Source organism: Manis javanica, chromosome 15, assembly GCF_040802235.1.
Source record: "Manis javanica isolate MJ-LG chromosome 15, MJ_LKY, whole genome shotgun sequence".
Taxonomy (NCBI): Eukaryota; Metazoa; Chordata; class Mammalia; order Pholidota; family Manidae; genus Manis; species Manis javanica.
In genome coordinates, this window is record NC_133170.1 from 68084882 (window position 1) to 68111230 (window position 26349).

General features: G+C 39.3%; 1 protein-coding gene across 3 annotated transcripts; it reads right to left on the reverse strand.

Moving 5' to 3' along the window:
* Nucleotides 1-1809: 1809 nt before the first annotated feature.
* RNF34 (ring finger protein 34) lies at nt 1810-26260 on the reverse strand. Of its 3 annotated transcripts, none has more exons than XM_017649371.3 (6): nt 26119-26260; nt 11022-11240; nt 9516-9923; nt 4880-4972; nt 4415-4613; nt 1810-2495 (listed from the first exon to the last, which is right to left on the reverse strand). In XM_017649371.3, the coding sequence occupies exons 1-6, from the start codon at nt 26122-26124 to the stop codon at nt 2305-2307; spliced, it is 1116 nt and encodes a 371-aa protein (XP_017504860.2). In that variant the 5' UTR covers nt 26125-26260; the 3' UTR covers nt 1810-2304. The 3 variants fall into 3 exon arrangements, with proteins under 3 accessions (XP_017504860.2, XP_073079058.1, XP_036870000.1); XM_073222957.1 differs by lacking the exon at nt 26119-26260 and adding an exon at nt 25360-25513; XM_037014105.2 differs by lacking the exon at nt 26119-26260 and adding an exon at nt 11597-11733.
* Between the last annotated feature and the right edge of the window lie 89 nt (nt 26261-26349).

Here is a 26349-nt window from a genome sequence, read left to right on the forward strand (position 1 = left end):
TTTCAAAAGAGCTTTAGATGAAGCCAGCCTAAGCTAGATGCTTGCAAACGGCTGCTCTGAGCCCACACACCATATCTGATGAAGTAATGAAAGGGCCATAAACCAGGGGAGAGTGCTTCCCGTGTTAGTTGCAGCTTTCTAAACCCAGGAAGGAGGCTCCATCCCTCTTCCCTAGGAAACGATGTTCACCAAGGACTATATCCATGGCAAAGCATTGAATGACATCTTTCCACAGTTTGAGGATGGGAACAAGAAGACATAATTGTATTCCATTCCGGACCTTACGACTTTTATCCATATATTATCTATTCAAAAAATTAAGGAGGCATGGCATGCCAGCAAGAAAAACACAGATTGTAGGGAGAAATGTTGGCCCTCTGCCAAACAAGCTAGTACCTTATTTCACACGTGTCAAGACCATTAACGCTAAAAATTTGCTGGCTACCTACTAAACCAAGGTTACTTTAAAATGCTACCTTAAAAAAAATCTACCATTGAATTTTTCTAGAAACAAGCACCTAAGACTATAAATTCAAGAAGAAACATTAAATAAGTTGTTTGAAGCTGAGACTGTATACAAGTAAATCTCAATTTTCTTATTTTACTTTATATGAACCAGCACCTGCTGCTCAGCTTCAATTTTAGTGTTTTCTATCACCTGTTGGCTGGATTTGAAGACTTTCTTCCACCAAATTAGCAATTTGTGGGGAAAGTTGAATTCTTAGCATTCAGTGTGTCATGAGAAGGACAGACAAGGTAAGTGCTCCTAAAGCTTCAAGCAGGGGCTGAGCTTTTACTGCTTCTGTAGGGAGCTGTCAGTTCAGGGTGGTTACTGAAAATAGTGGCCAACACCCACCCTGGGCTCTGCAGGCAAATGGGAAAAAGGGTACTTGAAAATATGAGACCTTGATATACACGCTCTGACCCTCAAAACCAGAAAAGGTAGAAAGACTTTTTTCTTACAACTAGCCAAACTTCCTGATGTAAGCACAGGGACAATCTGCCTCCCTTGCTGTAATTTTCAGGTTTGTTGATTGACTCATGGATCCTGAGCATCCAAAGATGTGACAGAGTCAAAAGATAAAACCCAACAGGACTCTGCTGAGAAATCTGGCATTTCTTAAAAATATACCTGCCTGCTATCGGTGGGAATGAATCCAACTGTGGATCCACCCTGATTAGAGTTAGACCTAAAGGAGAAAAGATTTCAGATCATTCATGTCCTAAGAACCTTTCTGCATAAGCTAATGTCCTGGGTTTCTCATTTGCTGTGTGATATTGGAAGAATTAAGAAAATAAAACATTGGCATCAAAAGTAGGTCAAATTATGATGTGTCCACTTTTTAACTGAGATTTTAGACGAGTTCTTTAACTTGTCAGAGTTTGGGTTCCCCAATATCTATTATTTCAGAATGCTGGGCATAACTAAGAGGTACCATGCATAACACCTGGACACAGTAAATAGCAAATCAGAAGTTAACCTCACTGGTTGGCAAACGTAGATTGCTACATCTTTGAAGGTGCTCCCACCGCTTGTAAAGCAGGTGCTACACCAGACATGGACATCCATTCATGCCATATCCAAGTGAATTAGGAACTGACCAGAACAATGTAAAGAAAAGCATTTTTTTAAATCTAATTTTATTCCTAAAGTTTAAGTTAGCTAGCCAGTAGCACTGAAAAATACATTTTCACTATACAAAAATGGTGTAAACTGATTCCACAGTAACAAAGAATTTAACACACTTACCTAGTTAAAGAAGCTAGATGCAGCCATTGCTATAAAAAGCAGTATATGAAACGGACATGTTTAGTCTAAGGCCCTGGCAGTTGACTACAGAATGTCAGTTGTTTCCAAATTTGTTTAATGCAGAAATAGCAACAGTGTGGAAACTTACATTCATCAAATAGTAGCATTTAAAATATACATGACTAATGAAGTGGACATTCACTTGTGGACAGTGATCTCATCCAAAGAGAACAGAAGTTTCAAACATCTGAGTAGTTTAAGTTAAAAATAGGATGGAGGAGAAATAAGAGAACAGAATAAACATTCTCCAAAGAGAGCAGTAGCTGATACTGTAAGCAGTCTGACTTCAGCAATTAGTGATCTTGGATGTGTGAAGAAGCCTGACAGAAACTCGGAAACAGCATTGTCCACAGGCTGACAGGACCAATGTTGCCGCAACTAAGGGTGACTCTGTCTCCGGTTAGAAGTGAAGATTACTTTAATAATAGTTTAAGCCTTGGAACAGTCAGTTTCCAGTCCTGGGGGCAAGTGTCTTGTCAGGGAGAGCCTCAGTTTCAGGACTTGAACACATGCACAGCACGTACCACATACTGCCGGCAGATGGGACACTCACTCATGCGCTTGCCACACTTGGTACAGGTGACCATGTGCCCACACTCGAGCAGGACACAGTCAATGACGGCGTCCATGCAGATACGGCACAGGCTGTCATCTTCCTCATCCTGCAGCTGCAGCCGCTCACCATCTGAAAGGGAACAGAGAACTGGGGCTGCAGGCATGGCTGCCTGGTGGAGTAGCCATCTGCTGGGTGACCAGGGCAGGCCCGGAATGAACCCAGTGCTTTAAGAGAAATAATCTAACTTCTCTGCACTTAAGTTCCTCCATTAGAAAAAGCAATAATAATGCCTACAGTTCAGTTTTGTGAAAAATAAATGAGAAATGTTTAGCTTAGGGCCAGTTTATGAAGTACCCAACAAGTGGCAGCTACTTAATATATTTCATATCTCTATTGTAATAGAAGGTTTTTGTGATAAGGATGGATTACTAATGTAAATAAAAATGAAGAAACCCTGGGCGGGCCTCACAGACGGTTGGCAATCTCCAGCCCAACTGTGTGGCCCTGGGAAAGTTACCACCTCCAAAACCTCGTATCTCAGTAGAAAGGGAGCTTTATAGCTACACTGAGGGAAAAGTTATGAAGAGCTGTACATCAAGTAACCTATAGCTGGGGAAGGCACTCCCACTAGTCTTAGAAGCATCTTGAGCCATCTGTGTTCCTGGCTCCCCTGGTACTGTTGAAGTTTAACTCAAAGGGAAAAGCCATCCTGGCTCTTGTGGCCCAGATTTAGGTTCTGAGAAAATCAAGAGATTCTTGTAATCTGGGATCTTAATTCACAGCCCATGCCCCTACTGGGGAGAGTGGATTCATGGTTTAAGATGACAGATGAGCCAAGGGGTTTAAGATGACAGACAAGAGCAAATCTGAGTCTGGGCCTTGGTCTCATTTCCTCAAGGAAGGTTCTTTCCAACTCTTACACTTCTGAGCATAAAGCAGACAAGCCAGAGTTTATCAAGGCTATTATATAAGGTTATTGGAGTGAATTGGCATAAGTGGCTGCAGCCAGTAAAACAGGAAAGATTCCAGCTGTGCTCAAAACGTGTATTGCACAAGCCTGGAGATTGGACCTGGGATTAAGCAGCAAGTTAACTGAAAAAAGCACTCTGGCAATCACGCATGTGGTGCCTCCTCTACCATATGCTCCTGAGGGTGGAAATGGCTGTGCACTACCGGCGTGCACTGTACAGTTGGCATTTACATTTACTAAGTAAAAGGATTTCTCCACTGCCAGAATACCATTTCTCAGCCACAGCCTGGGATCTCTGAAGGCTCTAAGGAATAAGATGTGTACCTACCATTGTGGCATTGTCTTAGAAACAGGCAAGCCAAAATACTTCCTTCATATGCTGGGCATAAACCTGTTTTATCAGTAAACACTGCATTTTTATAACTAGCTTAAGAAAACACTCCAGATGATAAAAGTTGATGATGGGAAGACTGTGTAAGTCTAGATAGGAACATACTATTTGTCAGTCTGAACACCACTGAATTCTTTTTTCTTGCTTATAAATGCTCTGTGGTTTGGCCGTTACCAGCTGAGGATTTCTGTTCCACACTTCATCAATAAATAGTTCAAAAGTTCATAACCTCAGCTTTTCTTGACTTAACGCAGAAACCTACTAATACTTGTTGCTAAGAACTACTTAACATCTTGGCTCTAGGGAATTTTTTTCCCCACTGTTAGGATTTAAAAGCCAAAATTGAGATAATCAAAGCATTGGCCTGTCAGAGGGGTTAGTAAGAAAACATTTTTATAGAGACAAGGCATTTCAACAGAGTTCTAACAAATGATACCAAGAAAAAGCAGACTGAACAAATGACTGCCTAACTCACTTGGCAATGGAGGGTGGGAGTCTCCCACTGGTGGTCTCAGAGTGAAGACCCCATAAGGAACTTACTACTTCACAAATCTATAACCAGGTGTATGTAACAAATTCACAATAAAAGGATATAGTTTTCTCAAAAATAAATTTGCCTTGTGACAGGAACAGCCCAGTTTTTAAAAGCTTAAGGATAGTATAGATGAAAAAAAAAAATGAACCTACATGACTTCTGGTTTTCTTCATTCTCTTTGTATAACCGGTTTACTCTCTCTACGAGCTCCCATTTTTCACAACAACCAGAATAGTTGACAAAATTCCTAGCCAGGATTTCCTTCAGTTGGCGCACACTCATCCCTTCCACATCGTCAAGGCTGGACAGGTCAGACAGTGAAGCTCTCACTCTCTTAGAGAGGCCAGGTGTCTGGAATCACAGAGTGCTGTTATCTCTGAGCAAACCTAGACCCCCCACAGCAAGGAAAACGGCATGCTCCCCTCACCCAATAGTCATTACTGGCCCTGCATATTCTTCCCAGGCTTCAACTCAGTCCTTGAAATGTTTTATATGTATTATGCTACATTCAAACCAGAAGAAACATTCTGTGCTAATCTAGCAGAAGTCCACACGGGCATTTTCCCTGCCTGGCAAGTTGACATGTCAGGGAAACCAAATTTCATAGGAGAACTCACCCGCGCCTCCAAGTGTTCTTCTCCATCGTCATCGTCATCCTCCTCCTCCTCCTCCTCATCATCTGTGTTTGCTGAGGCTCTATCACTTTGCTCCTACAAATATAATGATCTGATTAGGTCAGGAATCCTATTTTCCTAACAGTATCAACCCACATTTATTACTATAGAGAAAGCCTTTCCACAGTCCCTCTCCAAGGATGATCCCAATACCCAATACCCAAAACATGACCTCTTGGATCTCGAATCCCACTGCCCCTCCTGAAGAGTTGGGCCCTAACTTCATAAACTTACCTCCCTTGATGGTATCCCAAAAGTCAAATTCCTATGTGTGTGTGAATTTGTAGAACCTAACCAGAGTATTACCTCCCTGAGGAAAATCCCATCATGGAAATGTCAAAGTTGTAAGCATATAGAATTGCATGGTGTTATCAAGACCTGCATATGGCTGGTTTAACTGGAGCCTCTAAGATACAGATAGAGACTAAAGTAAGATCAGCCCAAGTGTCACAGGCATTCAACTTGAAACATCTCAGTCCTACTCAGACTTCTTTTTTTTATTTTGGTATCATTAATATACAATCACATGAGCAACACTGTGGTTACTAGGTTCCCCCCATTATCAAGTCTCCACCACATACCCCATTACAGTCACTGTCCATAAGTGTAGTAAGATGCTATAGAGCCACTACTTGTCTTCTCTATGCTATAGTGCCTTCCCCGTGGCCCCTCCTATGTTACGTGTGCTAACTGTAATGCCCCTTTTTCCCCTTATCCCTCCCTTCCCACCCATCCTCCCCAGTCCCTTTCCCTTTGGTAACTGTTAGTCCATTCTTGGGTTCTGTGAGTCTGCTGCTGTTTTGTTCCTTCAGTTTTTGCTTTGTTCTTATACTCTGCAGATGAATGAAATCATTTGATACTTGTTTTTCTCCACCTGGCTTGTTTCACTGGGCATAATACCCTCTAGCTCCATCCATGTTGTTACAAATGGTAGGGTTTGTTTTCTTATGGCTGAATAATATTCTATTGTGTATATGTACCACATCTTCTTTATCCATTCATCTGATGGACACTTAGGTTGCTTCCATTTCTTGGCTATTGTAAATAGTGCTGCGATAAACATAGGGGGGCATATGTCTTTTTGAAACTGAGAAAACTGTATTCTTAGGGTAAATTCCTAGTAGTGGAATTCCTGGGTCAAGTGGTATTTCTAATTTAAGTTTTTTGAGGAAACCCCATACTGCTTTCCACAATGGTTGAACAGATTTACATTCCCACCAGCAGTGTAGGAGGGTTCCCCTTTCTCCACAACCTCCCCAGCATTTGTTGTTCCTAGTATTTTCTATGTTGGCCATCCTAACTGGTGTGTGGTGTTATCTCATTATGGTTTTAACTTGCATTTCCCTGATAATTAGCAATGTGGAGCATCTTTTCATGTGACTAATATTAATTACTAGTCTAGAAGAAATCTGAATTTCTTCTTTGGAGAATTGTCTGTTCATATCCTCCACCCATTTTTTAATAGGGTTACTTGCTTTTTGGGTGTTGAGGCATGTGAGTTCTTTATCTATTTTGGATGTTAACCCCTTGTCAGATATGTCATTTACAAATATATTCTCCATACTGTAGGATGCCTTTTTGTTCTGCCAGTGGTGTCCCTTGCTGTACAGAAGCTTTTCAGCATAATGTAGTACCATTTGTTCATTTTTTATTTTGTTTCCCTTGCCCGAGGAGATGCATTCAGGAAAAAGTTGCTCATGTTTATATTCAAGAGATTTTTGCCTATGTTTTCTTCTAAGTTTTATAGTTTCATGACTTACATTCAGGTCTTTGATCCATTTTGAGTTTACTTTTGTGTATGGGGTTAGACAATAATCCAGTTTCATTCTCTTACCTGTAGCTGTCCAGTTTTGCCAAGACCAGCTGTTGAAGAGGCTGTCGTTTCCCCACTGTATATCCATGGCTCCTTTATCATATATTAATTGACCATATATGCTTGGGTTTATATCTGGGCCCTCTAATCTGTTCCATTGGTCTATGGGTCTGTTCTTGTGGCAGTACCAAATTGTCTTGATCACTGTGGCTTTGTAGTAGAGCTTGAAGTTGGGGAACATAATCCTCCCTGCTTTGTTCTTCCTTCTCAGAATTGCTTTGGCTATTTGGGGTCTTTTGTGGTTCCATATGATTTTAGAACTATTTGCTCTAGTTTGTTGAAGAATGCTTTTGGTATTTTTATAGGGACTGCATTGAACCTGTAGATTGCTTTAGGCAGGATGGCCATTTTGACAATATTAATTCTTCCTATCCATGAGCATGGGGTGTGTTTCCATTTAATGGTATCTTCTTTAATTTCTCTCATGAGTGTCTTGTAGTTTGCAGAGTATAGGTCTTTCACCTCCTTGGTTAGGTTTATTCCTAGGTATTTTATTCTTTTTGATGCAACTGTGAATGGAATTGTTTTCTCTTTCTGCTGATTTCTCTTTCTGCTAGTTCATCATTCGTGTATAGGAATGCAACAGATTTCTGTGTATTAATTTTGTATCCTGCAACTTTGCTGAATTCAGATATTAGATCTAGTAGTTTTAGAGTGGAATCTTTAGGGTTTTTTATGTATAGTATCATGTCATCTGCAAACAGGGACAGTTTAACTTCTTCCTTGCCAATCTGGATGCCTTTTATTTCTTTGTGTTGTCTGATTGCCAAGGGTAGGACCTCAAGAACTTTGTTGAATAATAGTGGGGAGAGTGGGCATCCTTGTCTTGTTCCCATCTTAAAGAAAAAGCTTTCAGCTTCTCTGTGTTAAGTATAATGTTGGCTGTGGATCTGTCATATATGGCTTTTATTATTTTGACATACTTGCTCTCTATACCCATTTTGTTGAGAGTTTTTATCATGAATGGATGTTGAATTTTGTTGAATGCTTTTTCGGCATCTATGGAGATGATCATGTGGTTTTTGTCCTTTTTGTTGATGTGGATGATGATGATGGATTTTCAAATATGTTACCATCCTTGCACACCTGGAATAAATCTTACTTGATCATAATGGATGATTTTTTTATGTATTTTTGAGTTTGGTTTGCTGATCTTTTGTTGAGTATTTTTGCATCTATGTTCATCATGGATATGGGTCTGTAATTTTCTTTTTTTGTGATGTCTTTGCCTGTTTTGGTAATAGAGTGATGCTGGCCTCGTAGAATGAGTTTGGGAGTATTCCCTCCTCTTCTACTTTTTGGAAAACTTTTAAGGAGGATGGGTATTAGGTCTTCACTAAATGTTTGATAAAATTCAGCAGTGAAACCATCTTGTCCAGGGGTTTTGTTCTTAGGTAGTTTTTTGATTACCAATTCAGTTTCCTTGCTGGTGATTGGTCTATTCAGATTTTTTGTTTCTTCCTGGGTCAGCCTTGGAAGGTTGTATTTCTCTAGAAAGTTGTCCATTTCTTCTAGATTACCCAGTTTGTTAGCATATAATTTTTCATAGTATTCTCTCATAATTCTTTGTATTTCTGTGATGTCCATAGTGATTTTTCCTTTCTTATTTCTGATTCTGTTTATGTGTGTATATACTCAGACATTCTAATTCCAAAGAGTGCTTTCTAGACCTATTCATTGATGGCTGATGCTAGTTCTAGTTTTCAGAAATTCTTTTAATAATCAGAGGTACTCTTCTTTAGGAAGAATAGAATCCCTTCTACTTGAGCTATGTACCTTCTTTCATATTTCTTTCTCTTTTGACTTTATTTTGACTATAGTTCTGTAATAGTCTAGGTCAGTTAAAAATTTTTAATATTCCATCCACTGGTTCACAAACACATTACTGTAGCAACCAAAGACCCACACCTCCCAAGTGGTGACATATACCCAAAAGTAACACAAAAGGCAAAATGTGTCTCATGTTTGCATCCTAATTATGCCAGCTCTTATTTCTCATTTGGGGAAATAATAGCTTGGACTTACCTAATTTATGAGTATTATTTAGAAGGCAACTGGACCAAATTTCCCTCTGTTTTTAAACACCTTTCCTTCAAGGAAGAAAATTAAATGTGGAGAGAACTGTTTTAAACAATTATTTCAGTATTTTAGAATCATTCACCTATACAATTTGAATATTAATTACTAGTCCTTGCATGTTATTCAATCAGGATGCCCAAGGACTTTAACTGGGACAATATTCTGTACTGGCATCGCTTTGAAATTAGTAAATAGCCACAGTATTTCACTAACCCAGATAGCTCTTTACCATTATCTAAATCAGAACTATTTTAGTGTAGTAAGGCACCTGGAATTAGATTACTTACATTATTGCTTCCATTGTGTGTCACTGACACACAAAGAGTCTTGCAAATATTTATACACTACTTTTCCGCCATTTCAACAGTTAGTATTTAAACTATATAAGGTAGGGAAACTGAGGTTAACTAAGGTCTAGAGATTAATGAGCTATTTTTAGGCCCTTCAGACAGCTGACTTTGAGGCCACCTAGCACCTAAGCTCAGAGACTCACATCAGGAGAGCCTGCAAGCACAGAATTCAGCAGCATGGAAACCTCTGCTCTTGCAGTCATCAAGCCCTAAAGGCCCCACCAGATAGGGCCGAGCACAGATGTACAAGGCCCTTGAGGTTATGATACCCTCATACCTGTGCCAGTGCTCCAGATCCTAAGGTCCGGTCACCACCCATAAAATCTCCCTGAAACGAAGACAGGGTAGCAGAGGGGGCTGTATAGTTTGAAAAAAAGGAATGTGTAGAAAAGTTAGAAGTCTGGGACCTTGAGGAATTCAGACTGCTTGTGTCCAGGTTATCATCAGAGCCTAGCCCATGATGGCAAAGTACTAGATCAACCAGGTCTTCCTTCTCTCGACAGGTATCAGTAGGTATGTTTCTAAGAATGAGATACTGCCGTAGATCCTTCACCTTCAGTCGCATTAACTGAGGGCGCTGAAAGGCTGTCTCTTGTAATAATTGACAAGTAGAACATCTTCGGAGGTTTTCTTGTAAGACTGAACAAACAGAGCAAAAATCCTTCTTGCAGTCACAACATACATGCTGAAGAAACAGAAAATAAGCATTTAATGAGCACTAGATATAAACCATTGTGAAAGCACTAGTTTTCTTTTCGCCTTCTATTAAGATTCAATTTTAATTCTTATGAAGTCCCTGGTGGCACCAGACTATTCTTACAGGTGTTTTCATATTCCAAAAGTCATGAAAATTAGAACAGTCACTGCTGAGGCAGTTTGGATTCACATAAGTTCAAATACAGCCCTTTAAGAAAAACACACTCCTGTGTTAATGAATTAAAACCTTTCCTCCCCTTGGTGCAAACATGTAATTAGCAGAACAGAGCTGACTTAAACCATATGGAGCAGAAAGCACAACCACAAATTCTCTTTCTGCTCTTTTCTATGTGAACAATTTCACCATTTGAAGAGAAGAGGGTAAAAAACATAAGAGAGAGGGAAAGAAAAGGGCAGCTATCTCTCAAGGTAAACCCAAGTACATAAAGGACCCCATAATACAGTAACCTATACCATGTTGAGCCTTAATCACAATTAAAGCCATTCCACTAGCAAAGCTTAAAGAAGATGTGGTCATTTCTGTGTAGTTCCCACAAGCTAACACCTTGTTCCTTAAGTATCTCAAAGGACTGAATTGATGATCAAAGACTGAGATGGCCTAGCAATATGATGGTTCTCAGGAAGAATGACTATCTTACAGAAAATAACTGTTTTAGCCCAAGTGTTTTATGTTCAATCTCCAAACAGTAGTTATCCTAATACACTCATTTCTTCATTTGAGTTGAGAAAATGGGCTAGGGATACATTTTTTAAACTCAAGATCAGTTACAGTAAATCATCTCTGAACAAAACTGCAGATTAATTAAATCTGCTGCTTCAGGACATAAGCATCCTAAGGAAGAATCAAAGCATACAGAGTTCAGGAGAAAGGCCTAAGCAACATGAGAACACCGTCTAGTCAGAAAACCTGAGCAGCAGTTCAGTCCCTTCAACTGAGTACTTTTCTAAATGTGAAATGGTGAATACGACTTTTTGCCATTTTTATAAAAAGAAATGAAGATTAGTATTCAAAATAACATACAAACAAGAATTATGATACATGTATGTAACAGTTCATGCAACTCACCTTCTTTCTAAACACTGAAAATGAAAGTCCACAGGCTTTGCAGACTATATTAGGCCCTTCTGTAGGTACTGGTGGGTAAGTGGAAAAATCAGAGTTTGTTGTAAATCTGAATGGACTGGTGCCTCCTGCAAATCCTGACTGCTGGCCCCTGACAGCTCCGGTTCCCATGACTTCATTCAGCAGCCCACAGCATGAAGCCCACATAGAAGTGGCACCCGCCTGAAAAGAAACACATGTAGAGACCACAGTTAAGCCAAGTGGAACCTCTCTGCAAACTGCAGGAAATGCCATTCTCAGAGGTTTATTTGCCTTATATAACTTTGATTTTTTTTTAAAGGTAAAATTAGCTTAAATATCGTATGTTTCAGATGTACAACATACATACTTGTATACACTACAAACCGATCACCATAAGCCTAGTTACGATTCATCATTATACAATTGTGATACAACCCTCTTTCCCTACGGTAACCGCCAATCTGTTCTCTGTATCTATGAGTTTTTGTTTTGTTTGTTTTTTAGATTCCACATATAATTGAAATCATATGGTATTTGTCTTTCTCCTTCTGACTTACTTCATTGAGTGTAATACCCTGAAGGTCCATCCAAGTTGTCACAAATGGCAAGATTTCCTTCTTCTTTACGGCTGAGTATTTTATTGTATATAGCTATACATCATCTTCATTCATCCACTGATGGGCATTTAGGTTGTTTCCATATCTTGGCTACTGCAATGAACATGGGGTGCACGTATCTTTTCAAACTGGTATTTCCATATTCTTTGAATATCCAGAAGTGGAATAGCTGGACCATATAGTAGTTCTATTTGTAATTTTTTAAGCAATCTCCATACTATTTTCCATAGTGACTGCACCAGTTTACATTCCCATCAACTGTGTAGAAGGGTTCACTTTTCTCCACATCCTCTCCCATACTTACTGTCTTTTTGATAGCTATTGTAACAGATGGGAGGTGATCTCACTGTAGTTTTAAAGAGATTATTCTTTTAAGCATCAAAATATTAAGCTATTTGGAAAGATAATTTTCTGGTTTTTGCCAAAGAATATATGGCATTGGGATACTCATGATATAGTGTTATACAAAAAGAAAAGATACATCATGAATCCAGTTTTGTTTAAAAAAAAAAAGAAACCACCACCACACACACACACATATACATGGAGATACATAGGCACATGCATGGAAAAAGACTCAATAGAAGTACATGCTGTGCAATATTTGGGATATGCTTACACTAAAACAACTGATATTTATCTGAAGTTCAAATTAAACTGAGCACGCTGTATTCTGTCAAATTTAACTAAGCACACCAACCTTAGACTGGTGTTTACTGTACTAGACAGCACAGATATATAGGCTGAGCTGGATTCTCCCAGTTACAATTTAGCAGAAAGAATATAAATTCAAACTATTTAATTTTTACATTTCTATCATTAATAGCTGGGTGTAATAAACTATGACATATAGTTTTTTAAAAGTTTAAAAAATGACTGGGAAAATATCAAAATGCCAACTGAAGCACTATCTAGGTTTTTCATGTAACTATTTTCTTGAGTTTTTCTTACTTTCCAAATTCTTTATAAAGAATATATTAATTTAATGTTAAGATATTTTTTTAAAGGCAGTTACCCTACCTTTTCAAACTGAAAATAATAAATACAATTTCTGATGATATGATAAACATAATGGCCTCCCCCAAGGTGCAGGGCTATTTGCCATTCCACTAAATGGCCTGAAACTAATATATTGCCTTTCATACTTTTCTCTCTTCCCTTCCTGTAAGACACCACTACTTTCACAACACCTACACCCAGAGTACCTGTCCTTTTTCTTTTACACTTAATTTTTTAAAATTTTGTTACCATTAATATACAATTATATGAGCAACATCGTGTTTACTAGATACCCCCCATTATCAAGTCCCCACCACATACCCCATTACAGTCGTTGTCCATCAGTGAAGTAAGATGCTATAGAGCCACTACTTGTCTTCCCTATGCTATAGTGTCTTCCCCGTGGCCCCCCCTACATTATGTGTGCTAATCGTAATGCCCCTTATTCCCCTTCTCCCTCCCTTCCCACCTGCCCCCCACACTCCTTTTCCCTTTAGTAACTGTTAGTCCATTCTTGGGTTCTGTGAGTCTGCTGCTGTTTTGTTCCTTCAGTTTTTGCTTTGTTCTTATGCTCCACAGATGAATGAAATCATTTAGTACTTGTGTTTCTCCTCCTGGCTTATTTCACTGAGCATAATACCCTCTAGCTCCACCCATGTTGTTGCAAATGGTAGGATTTGTTTTCTTCTTATGGTTGAATAATATTCCATTGTGTATATGTACCACATCTTCTTTATCCATTCATCTACTGATGGACACTTAGGTTACTTCCATTTCTTGACTATTGTAAATAGTGTTACAATAAACATAAGGGTGCATACGTCTTTTTGAAACTAGGAAACTGCATTCTTAGGGTAAATTACTAGGAGTGGAATTCCTGGGTCAAATGGTATTTCTATTTTGAGTTTTTTGAGGAATCTCCATACTGCTTTCCACAATGGTTGAACTAGTTTACATTCCCACCAGCAGTGCAGGAGGGTTCCCCTTTCTCCACATGCTTGCCAACATTTGTTGTTGTTTGTCTTTTGGATGTTGGCCATCCTAACTGGTGTGAGGTGATATCTCATTGTGGTTTTAATTTGCATTTCTCTGATGATTAGTGATGTGGAGCATCTTTTCATGTGCCTGTTGGCTATCTGGATTTCTTCTTTGGAGAACTGTCTGTTCATATCCTCCACCCATTTTGTTTTTTAATTTATTTTTTTATTTTGGTATCATTAATCTACAATTACAGAACGAACATTATGTTTACTAGATTCCCCCCTTCACCAAGTCCCCCCCACATACCGCTTCACAGTCACTGTCCATCTGCATAGTAAGATGCTGTAAAATCACTACTTTTGCCAACACCAGCTATTGAAGAGGCTGTCATTTCCCCATTGTATATCCATGGCTCCTTTATTGTATATTAATTGACCATAATATGCTTGGGTTTATATCTAGATTCTCTAGTCTGTTCCATTGGTCTATGGCTCTGTTCTTGTGGCAGTACCAAATTGTCTTGATCACTGTGGCTTTGTAGTAGAGCTTAAAGTAGAGGAATGTAATCCTCCCTGCTTTATTCTTCCTTCTCAGGATAGCTTTGGCTATTCGGGGTCTTTTGTGGTTCCATATGAATTTTAGAACTATTTGCTCTAGTTTGTTGAAGAATGCTTTTGGTATTTTTATAGGGACTGCATTGAACCTGTAGATTGCTTTAGGCAGGATGGCCATTTTGACAATATTAATTCTTCCTATCCATGAGCATGGATGTGTTTCCATTTATTGGTATCTTCTTTAATTTCTCTCATGAGTGTCTTGTAGTTTGCAGAGTATAAGTCTTTCACCTCCTTGGTTAGGTTTATTCCTAGGTATTTTACTCTTTTTGATGCAATTGTGAATGGAATTGTTTTTCTGATTTCTCTTTCTGCCAGTTCATCATTAGTGTATAGGAATGCAACAGATTTCTGTGTATTAATTTTGTATCCTGCAACTTTGCTGAATTCAGATATTAGATCTAGTAGTTTTAGAGTGGATTCTTTAGGGTTTTTTTTTATGTATAATATCATGTCATCTGCAAACAGGGACAGTTTAACTTCTTCCTTGCCAGTCTGGATGCCTTTTATTTCTTTGTGTCGTCTGATTGCCAAGGCTAGGACCTCAAGAGCTATTGCTGAATAAAAGTGAGGAGAGTGGGCATCCTTGTCTTGCTCCCGATCTTAAAGGAAGAACTTTCAGCTTGTCCCTTTTAGGTATAATGTTGGCTGTGGGTTTGCCATATATGGCCTTTATTTTTGTTGAGGTACTTGCCTTTTATACCCATTTTGTTGAGAGATTTTATCATGAATGGATGTTGAATTTTGTTGAATGCTTTTTCAGCATCTAAGGAGATGTCATGTGGTTTTTGTCCTTTTTGTTGATGTGGTTTATGATGATGAATTTTTGAATGTTGTACCATCCTTGCATCTCTGGAATAAATGCCACTTGATCATGATGTATGATCTTTTTGATTTATTTTTGAATTTGGTTTGCTAATATTTTGTTGAGTATTTTTGCATTCATGTTCATCAGGGATATTGGTCTAATTTTCTTTTTTTGTGGTGTCTTTGCCTGGTTTTGGTAGAGTGATGCTGGCCTCATAGAATGAGTTTGGAAGTATTCCCTCCTCTTCTACTTTTTGCAAAACTAAGGAGGATGGGTATTAGGTCTTCACTAAATGTTTGAATAAAATTCAGCAGTGAAACCATCTCATCCAGGGGTTTTGTTCTTAGATAGTTTTTTGATTACCAATTCAACTTCATTGCTGGTAATTGTCTATTCAGATTTTCTGTTTCTTCCTGGGTCAGCCTTGGAAGGTTGTATTTTTCTAGAAAGTTGTCCATTTCTTCTAGATTATCCAGTATGTTAGTATATAATTTTTCATAGTATTCTTTCATAATTCTTTGTATTTCTTTGATGTCCATAGTGATTTTTCCTTTCTCATTTCTGATTCTGTTTATGTATGTAGACTCTCTTTTTTTTCTTGATAAATCTGGCTAGGGGTTTATCTACTTTGCTTATTTTCTCGAAGAACCAGCTCCTGCTTTCATTAATTCTTTCTATTGTTTTTTTCTTCTCAATTTTATTTATTTGTGCTCTAATCTTCATTATGTTCCTCTTTCTACTGACTTCGGGCCTGATTTGTTCTTCTTTTTCTAGTTTCATTAATTGTGAATTTAGACTGTTCATTTGGGATTGTTCTTCTTTCCTGAGGTAGGCCTGTATTACAATGTACTTCCCTCTTAGCACGGCCTTCGCTGCATCCCACAGATTTTATGGTGTTGAAATATTGTTGTCATTTGTCTCCATATATTGCTTGATCTCTGTTTTTATTTGGTCATCGATCCATTGATTATTTAGGAGCATGTTATTAAGCCTCTATGTGTTTGTGGGCTTTTTCATTTTCTTTGTGTAATTTATTTCTAGTTTCATACCTTTGTGATGTGAGAAGCTGGTTGGTACAATTTCAATCTTTTTGAATTTACTGAGGTTCTTTTTGTGGCCTAGTATATGATCTATTCTTGAAAATGTTCCATGTACACTTGAGAAGAATGTGTATCCTGTTGCTTTTGGATGGAGTGTTCTGTAGATGTCCGTTAGGTCCATCTGATCTAATATGTTGTTCAGTGCCTCTGTCTACTTATTTTCTGTTTGGTTGATCTGTCCTTTGGAGTGAGTGGTGTGTTAAGTCTCCTAAAATGAATGCATTGCATTCTATTTCCCCCTTTAATTCTGTTAGTATTTGTTTCACATATGTAGGTGATCTTGTGTTGAGTGCATAGATATTTATAACAGTTATATCCTTTTGTTGGACTGATCCCTTTATAAAAATGTAATGTCCTTCCTTGTCTCTTGTTACTTTCTTTGTTTTGAAGTCTATTTTGTCTGACACAAGTACTGCAACTCCTGCTTTTTTCTCCCTATTAGTTGCATGAAATATCTTTTTCTATCCCTTTACTTTCAGTCTGTGTATGTCTTTGGGTTTGAAGTGAGTCTCTTGTAGGCGGTATATAGTTGGGGTCTTGTTTTTATCCACTCAATGACTATGTCTTTTGATTGGTGCATTCAGACCATTTACATTTAGGGTGATTATCAATAGGTATGTACTTACTGCCATTGCAGGCTTCAGATTTGTGGTTACCAAAGGTTCAAGGGTAATTCTCTTACTATCAGTCTAATTCTCTTACTATAAACAGGCTGAGTCTAATTTAACTCACTTGGTATGCTATTACAAACACAACCTAAAGGTTCTTTTTTTATCCACCTTTTTCTTCCTCCTCCATTCTTTATATATTAGGTCATATTCTGCACTCTGTCTATCCCTTGATTGATTTTGGGGGTAGCTGATTTGATTTTGCATCTGCTTAGTTATTAATTATTCTACTTTGGTGTGGTTTTATTTCCCCTAGTGACAGCTATTTAGCCTTAGGGATACTTTCATCTATAGTAGTCCCTCCAAAATACACTGTTGAGGTGTAAATTCTCTCACCTTTTGCTTATCTGAAAATTGTTTAATCCCACCTTTAAATTTAAATGATAACCTTGCCAGGGAGAGTATTTTTAGTTTGAGGCCCTTCTGTTTCATTGCATTAAATATATTATGCCACTCCCTTCTGGCCTGTAAGGTTTCTGTTGAGAAATCTGATAATAGCCTGTGGGTTTTCCTTTGTATGTGATCTTTTTTCTCTGTCTAGCTGCTTTTAAAAGTCTGTCTCTATCCTTGATCTTTGCCATTTTAATTATGTCTTGGTGTTGTCCTCCTTGGGTCCATTGTGTTGGGAGATCTGTGCACCTACATGGCCTGAGAGACTATCTCCTTGCCCAGACTGGGGAAGTTTTCAGCAATTACCTCCTCAGTGACATTTTCTATCCCTTTCTCTCTCTCTTCTTCTTCTTCAGGAACCCCTATAATGCAAATATTGTTCTGTTTGGATTGGTCACACAGTTCTCTCAATATTCTTTCATTCTTAGAGATCCTCTTTTCTCTCTGTGCCTCAGCTTCTTTGTATTCCTCTTCTCTAATTTCTATTCCATTTACCATCTCTTCTACTGCATCTAATCTGCTTTTAAATCCCTTCATTGTATGTTTCATTTCAGATATGGAATTTCTTAATGATTGAATCTCCAACTTAAATTTGTTCCTGAGTTCTTGAATATTTTTCTGTACCTCCATGAGCATGTTTATGATTTTTATTTTGAAGTCTCTTTCAGGAAGATTAATGAGTTTAGTTTCATTTGGCCCTTTTTCTGGGGTTTGTGAGATTTTAGTCTGAACCAGGTTCATTTGACATTTCACATTTCTATGTGGCACCCTCTAGTGCCCAGAAGCTCTAGTCTCTGGAGCTGCTCAGCCCCTGGAGTAAGGTTGGGGGTCACAGGGGAGCAGCACTGATGCCTCGGGGGAGGAAAGAGCTTTTTCCTGATTCCCAGCTGCAGTGCCTGTGTCCAGTGTCAGAGCCAGTGGGCAGAGCACACAGGTATAAGCCTCTGTGCTTTGCATTTGAAGCTGTTATAGATGGGGCCTCCCTCTGGCTGGCCTGATGCCAGTGCAGTGACTGCCAGTTTGCGAGCTGGTGCCAGCAGGCCAGGAGCAAGGTGCAGCAGACTGTGTATCACAGTGGGGGGCCTCAGAGCTGAGTAGCCAGCCAGGAGAATGGAGCGCTTGAAGCTCCTGAAAGTTCCCAATCTGCTGGGCAGAGCGCACCCAGACAACCTTTTCCACCTATCCCTTCTCTCGCACAGCAAGCTCCGTGCAATCTCCGTCTCTTCAGCAGCCCTCTCCCTGCTATGAAGCTTCTCAGACCGCCCGCCTTTCCTTTTTCCTAGAGTAGCCGGATGTGGATCCCTGTCCTCCACAAACGGCTGGAATCTCAGTCTCTCAAGTATTCCACCTGTCTTAGCTTTCCAACCCCAGTAATCTCCAGAGCACCATGCAATGTATGTTTCTGCTCCCAAAGCAGATCTCCAGAGCTGGGTGTTCAGCAGCCCTAGGCTTCCACCCCTCTCCACTCCGTTTCTCTTCCTCCAGCCAGTGAGCTGGGGTGGGGGAAGGGCTTGAATCCCACCGGATCAAGGCTTTGGTACGTTATCCTCTTTTGTGAGGTCTGCTCTGTTCTCCAGGTGTATGCAGTCTGGTGCAGCCTTATTTCCTGTTGCTCTTTTAGGATTAGTTGTATTAATTATATTTTCATAGTATATGTGGTTTTGGGAGGAGTTCTCTGCCTCTCCTCTCACGCTGCCATCTTGAATCTTAGGAATACCTGTCCTTTTTTATTGCATACTCAGAAACCTGATAACCAAGTTTGTTAGAAGTATATATAAAAATATTTTTTTTCAGTGAGGGCTCAAGGCATTCACCCATGCTTAAAGAATGAAAGCTACAGTGTTTGGAACCAATGGGCTTTTGCTCCCTGTCCTGATTCTTAAGCAAATGCTAGACTCTAGATAACATGGTAGGTAAGGAAGTCCAGGTAGGTGAGGTCTTATTACATAGCAACACATGACAATTTCACAGCTCATTTACTTTGTCTAAGTCTTGCTGTTTGTCCAACATACTCTTTAAAAAAATTTTTTTTAACAACATTAAAAGGCTTCATGCTCTTCTTGCTACTACCCACAAGTAATATGCTATCTTAAATACAGGGAAAGAAGAGGGTAAAGCAGTAAGAAACCACAATACAATGTTCAAACATTCTTTAGTATCAGGGTCACTAACTCAAGTATTATATGGCTTCACATGCTGTAATCCTCAAGAAATAATGATGTGTTTAGAAGCCAATTTAACTTGTAATTAATAGTTCATACCTTTAAATAAATATATACCTCAGATTCTACAGCCATGGTTTCTTTTTTTTTTTTTATAGCAATCAGCAGTTATTTTAATGAGGATTGAAAAGGAAAGGGCTCCTGCTACTCAAAAGGTGTTCCAAGAGAGGATGCCATCAGGGCTATGGTGTCTGGGGGTTTATATTACCTCCTGAGAGGAGAAAGTCCCACCCCCCACCCCACCCACCCTGAACCTAGAGAACTGAACTAATATAGCCATGGTTTCTTTAAGCATAAGAGCAAGAAAACCCAGATTTACTAACAGTTCTTTTAAAATGAGTGTTCTTTCAGCAAAGGGTTCATCTACAGTGCTTTAAACAGTGAGCTCTTAAAACAACTGAAAATGTTGTTTAAAAAGATTCAATTTACACATAACATTTTTTGGAGGGAATACCTCAAAGCAAATACAGAAAGTACCATCAGCATAAACCTTTCTTCACTGCAGGAGTTGAAAGAAGAAAGGTTTTGAGAAGTTCAGCTTCCTGACTTAGCTACTAAACAATTAAACAGCTGTGTTAGCTTCTCCCCTCCTTCTGATTCCTGGTTATGTCTAGCCAGTTCCTTGCGGACAGAACTTCTTTCTTCCACAGCATCTAGTTCCACCATCATGACTGATAATAATGTGCAAAAGGTTTCTTCACATTACCTCTTTAAAAGCACTGTAACATTATTTACATTTTGTATGCTACTTAGAAAGTTCAAATTGTGTCTTGTTGAGAAAGAGTGATAAAGGTAAAAAAGATTGTGACCTAGCAGGCCAAAAATTTCAAATGATACTTCCTTTTAAAAGAGCCCTGTCACACATTTTGTTATTTCTACCAGAAATCAATCTTACAATGAGAGTAAGGGAAGGATACACATTTTCAAAAAATGTTAATGAGTATGATCATTAAAATTCCCAGCTGCAAGTATTCACAGCTCTGGTGAAGGGAACACAAGACTTATTTTGGGAAAACAGGTAGAATCTCTGTAGACATCAATATTGGAAGGTAACAATTTTGTTCCATTCCTCATATTTCTATAAAGGGAATTTCCTCTTCATTCCCCAGAAGGGAAAATAAGAATAAGAATACTTCTATCTTCTTTCAGGCTTCTCATTAAAAAATAAAAATTAAAAAACAAAGCTGAAGCCAATTCCCAAAGTGTTATCACAGGGAAACATGTTGCTATAACCTATTATTTGGTACAACTCAGCCAAAGACCATAGCAGAGGGGAAGAGAAAACACTGAAAAATCTAGGTTTTAGCCTCATTAGATCTATGAACTTAAATTTGGATAAAACCTCCCAATAAGAGAATAATCTCCCACTAAAAGACACTCTTAGCATCATACTGAAGAACAAATCTACCTCTGTGTACTATTATCATGACAGTAAAATTTGCAACACTCTAGCCTTCTTGACAGTTCAGAAATTTGAAACAGTTGTACACTGGTCACTAGTTTTATTTGAAGTACCTTTCTTTCCCATTCAGCATATTTTTTAAGAACTTAATTTCTAGTTCCCCTTTAAATCCTATGCTCTCTGCACCCAGTGCTGAAATGAAGATGAACTCTTTAGTGATCTGACCTCTCCAACTACTCTGGAGCAGGTACTTTTAATCCCAAGGCTGCTGTCACTCTTTTGCTAAGCAACTGCCTAGGCCTGTGGAAAGGTCTGTAAGACAGTGGCTGGATTCACCAGGGAAGCCTCAAAAAATACTGATACCTGGGTCCCTACTCCAGAGATTTTGACTTACCTGGCCTGGCTATTATAATTTTTTTAAAGTTCCCCACGAGATTCAAAAGTACAGCTGAGATTTAAAGGTTAACACCTGCTCAGTCTAGGAGATTTCTTCTTCCTGCTTACATGGTTTCAGATGAATAATCACTCTCAGCGGCTTCCTGAAGGGGCCACGGTTACTCCTGAAGCCTGTGCCTCTAGAGTTCTAGAACTAAGACCTCAATCATGTGCTCCTCATGAATGTCTACATCCCCAACCCCCATCCCCTCAAGCCACAGGCATGAGACATGCCTCTAGGGTTTCCTTTCGCTCTATAGTTTCCCCTAACTCTTTCAGAAAAGCTCAGCTGAGTTTTTAACAATTTAATCTGATTCTTTCATTAGTTCCTTTCCACATATTGGCCTGGAACTTTTGCTGGAATTTGGTGTCTTCATTTTATTTGCTCTTTGCTTTTTGGCCCAATTTTTAATTTCCTAATTTATTCCTTTACATGTTTTCTTGTGTGAAATATCCAATAATGGGAGAAAGACAAAGATTTCTAAATCCATCAAAAACAGCTATTGTTCAAGCTGTCTTTGTCCTTCTTCTCCTCCAAGTTGAAGAATCTACTCAGAAGACGAGTCTTCCCAAGTCTTGGGCTCCATCTGCCTGTCTCCCCTTTAGTATGTTTTTGTTTTCCTGCACTTTCCCTTAAAAGTTCCAATTTCCTAAATTTCTTCCTTTTGTCTCCTCAGGGCACAGGCCTGCCTACCTAACAACCTTCACCTTGACATTCACCTAATAATGTTTGAGGTGCCCTATACCCAACTTTCCCCTCCCAAATCTGTTCAAATTTTCTGTTATTACTTGATATAACAATTCCAATTTTCAAGTGACAGCATCTATAAAAGCAAGTAGTGCACCAAGATTTCAGGGGGCCAATAAGACAACATTTTTCACTCCCAATTTGGAACTAATTAAGAAATGAGAGACAAATAGAAATTTAAATATTTGCTTCTCTACTGATAACACCAGTTGGAGAACATGACTTTAGCTCTGCAGCCAGTGGTCTTGATAATATGCCACCCAGTCACCAGCACAACTGACCAACAGCAGCTTACCATCTAGTTGACCAGACTGTTATCCCCCATAGGAAAGAGAAAGTACTGAGCCAAGTGTGTTCAGCAACTTTGCTAAAATTTTACCAACATCAAAGTTCTTCTTTCCCTGGTAGCAGAAGTAGTCAAAGGGTCCCTCCTATTAGAAATTCCCTTCCCACTGTAGAAGTACAAAGGAGGGGAGTGCTATCCACAAGCCTTAATGATCTACATGAGAGGGGACTGACAGTCTCTAGTGCTGAACTGCTTATTTCCACAAGAATAATGTATCACCAATTTTATAAGCACTCTCTCAGATCCCTCAGATTTACACACTATAAGCCCATTCTGAATCATCATTTCAGTCAATAAAGCAAGAGAAAATGTGTTCAAGAGCAGTAGCCAGTCTTCTTTCTGGCAAAGTGCCAGCGTTTTCATACGGCCTCAAGGTTAAGTTCTCTTTGATTGATTGTGTTTGTGTGTGTGATCTAATGTGCTTTTAGAATCTCTGTGGGTGGAAGATATGTCCAAAATGCTCAGTTTAAAGAATTAACAGATTTTGAATACTAAACTACATCAGGATGTGATCCCCTTTAATGATTCCACCAAATGTAATAGTAACCAGGTAAGCTAGAATGAAGAATAAGAAAAACTAAGGCGGTCCCCATATGGTAAAATGACAGAAAGTTGATGGGTTTGAAAATAGCAGAAAACTAAATGATCAGTCTAAATCACTTGCTTTTGATTAAACTTGGTAAACCGCAGTAATAATAATGCCACCTCCCAAGAAATACTTGCCATAACTCTAAATTTAAATATAATATTTACAGAGTTATCTTAAAGATAAGGCTGTAAGTTTCAAATTCAAAAGCATCAATTATCTTGGATATTGTTAAGAAGCTACAAGGACCAGGAAGGAATTCAGTTCTACCAATGAGAGCTTCTTCAGAGAACTCACTCACCACAGGATTTGTTTTAAATTCCAAACAACTTCATTTTGCTAAAACTCAATGTCCTTGTGCGAAATAAGATGAAATCACCAGTGACATAAAACAGTAAGTTTATATTGCAATTGGGTTAAACTTTCCTCCAGAACTTAGAACTAGAAGCAAAGCAAAGCAGAAGAAACAGTTCAGTTAATTAGCAAAAATATTTACCCTCAGCAGAGCCACTTGAGAAACACATGTTCCTTAAAATGTGAAAGGATTTCTATTGAAAGTGTTTCAATTGAAATACAATATGCAGGCAACTGTGCCTTAATGACCAAATATCAGACCATATATCACAAAGAAGGAAATTCTACATTCTAAATTCTCTCTCTCATATCATCTGGACATTAAGCAGGCTACAAAAACAGATGCTGATCTTAAAACTAACATTTTCTTAGGCAAGACATTTGGTCAAATCGATTGATTTTTACAGTAATATGTACTGGAGATCATAAATATTACCTTCCTCCTGTTTGGGTTTTGTTTTCTTTTTTTTAAAACAGTATACTTGATCTTTAACACTATTTCCCACCTTTCAGAGAGGGAAAAAAGAAAGGAAATTACATTCAACAGATTACTTCCTCCTTAATAACTCATTCTGACTTGGAAGAATGAACTTGATTAGTACAATTAAGGATGAGAGCAATGTAAATATGGAAAAACAGGAAGGAGGATTAAGTCAAGTTAATACAGGATACCAGTCTGGATTTTTTAAATCCCTTATATACCCTGTAAGTAGCATCCCTTAGATGCTATTCTAAGGTTAAACAGTTACTTGAGTCTTTAAACCTTTTTCAAAACATCAGTTTCTAAACAAATTAAAGGAAAAAAGTAAATATTCATTTCACACATATACTAAAATCAGCTGCTCCTGAGTTTGAGTGAAAATGTGATTTTCTAATCCGATTGCTTAGCTTTTAAAGTAATTTTAATGCCATTGAAAGTTCTTGCTTAGATGAACATTCACGAACATTAGAATCCATGACATCAGGAATCACTGACTGCCCAGAAATCTACAGATGAGCATACCCCACAATTAAACAATTCCAATATAAAACATAAAGTAATAAAAAATTAAGTAGCCCAATCCTAAATTCTGCAAATCCACTTCCCATAAAAACAAATGAAAAGCAGTATCTACATAACTGTCATCTTGCACAAACTGATGTCTACTCAGGTCTGCATTTTACTTCATAAAATATCTTCTCTACATTTTCAACTGCCACCAAATTTTGTTTCAAAGATTTCATCTCAGAAAGCGGTATCTTCCACTTAAATTCAAAAACACTTGTTTCTTAATGAACTTGATTAAAATTTCAACACTGGACCTGTCCCTACTTCTCTTCTTCTATATCTAGTTCCTTGATGGGCTGAGAATTTAATGGCGCTAATAAAGATACTGACATTCTTTGAGGCTATATAGATACACACACACACCCCTATGCACATGCACATATATATGTATCCCTATTTTGCTTTTGAATCTTAACACAGCAAGATGGTTTTCAGCAAAGAAAGCTAGTTTTAGCTATGTCAGTAGGTATTCTGATTTGCAATATTTTCTAACTAAACTAGGAAGATAGAAATAAGCTCTTACCATATCCTCATACTTTAACAGTTCAAAAGCCACCCATTCCAAAAATCTTTCTTGCTTCCTGCAGCCAGAAATATCCTTTCTTGCTAAGAATTTTGCATTTTTTTATATCTTACAACACATTCTTGCCTTATAATGTGATTATTTTTGAATGTCTCTTCTCTTTTGATTGGCAAACCCCTAAAAGGGGGGGGGGTTGTATTTTCTGTGACTTCTACTCTCCAAGTCTTACTCAGCTAACACATATAAAGTTCAACAAAGTATTTGCTGAGTTTCTCTAGCCACTTGACACTCCCTGTCAATCTTCCTCCATGAACCTTTGAGACTCTGTGAAGGTAGAATTTTAAGATAGCAGTTCACTGTTATTTTCCTTACCCACATCAAGCACCTCTTCACTGAGATTAATGAAATCGCCAATGTCTGAAAGAGAATCACCTTCTGACTCATTCCACTTGATTTGAGTTCAGCAAATGAATCGATACCTGAATTGATTGTTGTACACTGCTCTTCAGAACTCCCAGAGATCAAGCTGAGAGAATCAACTCCCAAAAGTAGGCCAGAATCTACCTCCTCTCCCTCTTCTTAAACTTCTCACTCAGTGATGCTCCCACGCTCTCACACCCACCTTGAAGAACTCAAGCTGTCAAATTACTTGCTGCGTACCTAGCGGCGATGGAGACATCTAGTTTGCCAGCGCTCTAGGTCACGGCCCTAATGTTAACTAAGCCTCCAAAGAACTTAAGGGTGGGAGCCTCACTCCCAGGCATTTCTAACCTGTTAGTCGGCCCCAGCCTCATGACTCCCTGCACCACTCTTTTCCCCTTATCCTGCAGGTCCCGTCCTGCGACAGTCCCGTGGTGTTCGCGACAGTTGGGTTAGTTCAAGGACTCGGGGCGGGAGCAGCCACGCTGTGGGCACTAGAAGCGACACTAGAGGGAGGGTCTGCTCAGGGCCCCAAGGACGCGAACAGATCCCAGCGCAGAGGGGGCCCACAGGCGTGAGCGCAGCGGGCTCCAGCCTCTCCCCGCTCCTGGGGCTTGCTTAAGGAGTCGGAAGTGTCTGGGGGCCCAGGGTTTCTGCCCGGGGCTGATGAAGGCCCCGGACGCCGACCCGGGACGCCCCTCAGCGGAGCTCTCCAAGGTGCCGGGGGGGTAACCGCTGAGGCGAAAAGAAGGCACTTCAGGTGCCTGGGCCAGACAGGAGAGGCGAGGAGGGACTGCCTGGCCCCACCGGTCCCTCACCTTCATGGCCGCAACCGGCGCGTCTCGGTCGGCTCTGCCGGGGAGCTCAGCAACATAGCAGCTCCGCGCACAGCCGCCCTCGCTCCTTCTGGGCGGCGATTACGGCACCTCTGAAGGAGACCAAGCGTCCGGACGTAAGAGGCGTAGCCACGCCCGCCGCACGTCCCCCGGAAGAGAGAGTGGCAGCCCAGTCGGCCAATCCGAAGCTGACACTCAGCCGGCGCCGCCGTG

Excerpts from the sequence above, each read along its gene's own strand:
- RNF34 (XM_037014105.2), bottom strand. The coding sequence starts at position 11,626 with ATGGACCTTCAGGGTATTACACTCAATGAA. Across the intron at positions 11,241-11,596 it reads AGGGTATTACACTCAATGAA|GCGGGTGCCACTTCTATGTG; the intron begins GTAAGTCAGAAG and ends GTTTCTTTTCAG. Across the intron at positions 4,973-9,515 it reads GATCTGGAGCACTGGCACAG|GAGCAAAGTGATAGAGCCTC; the intron begins GTATGAGGGTAT and ends TTATATTTGTAG.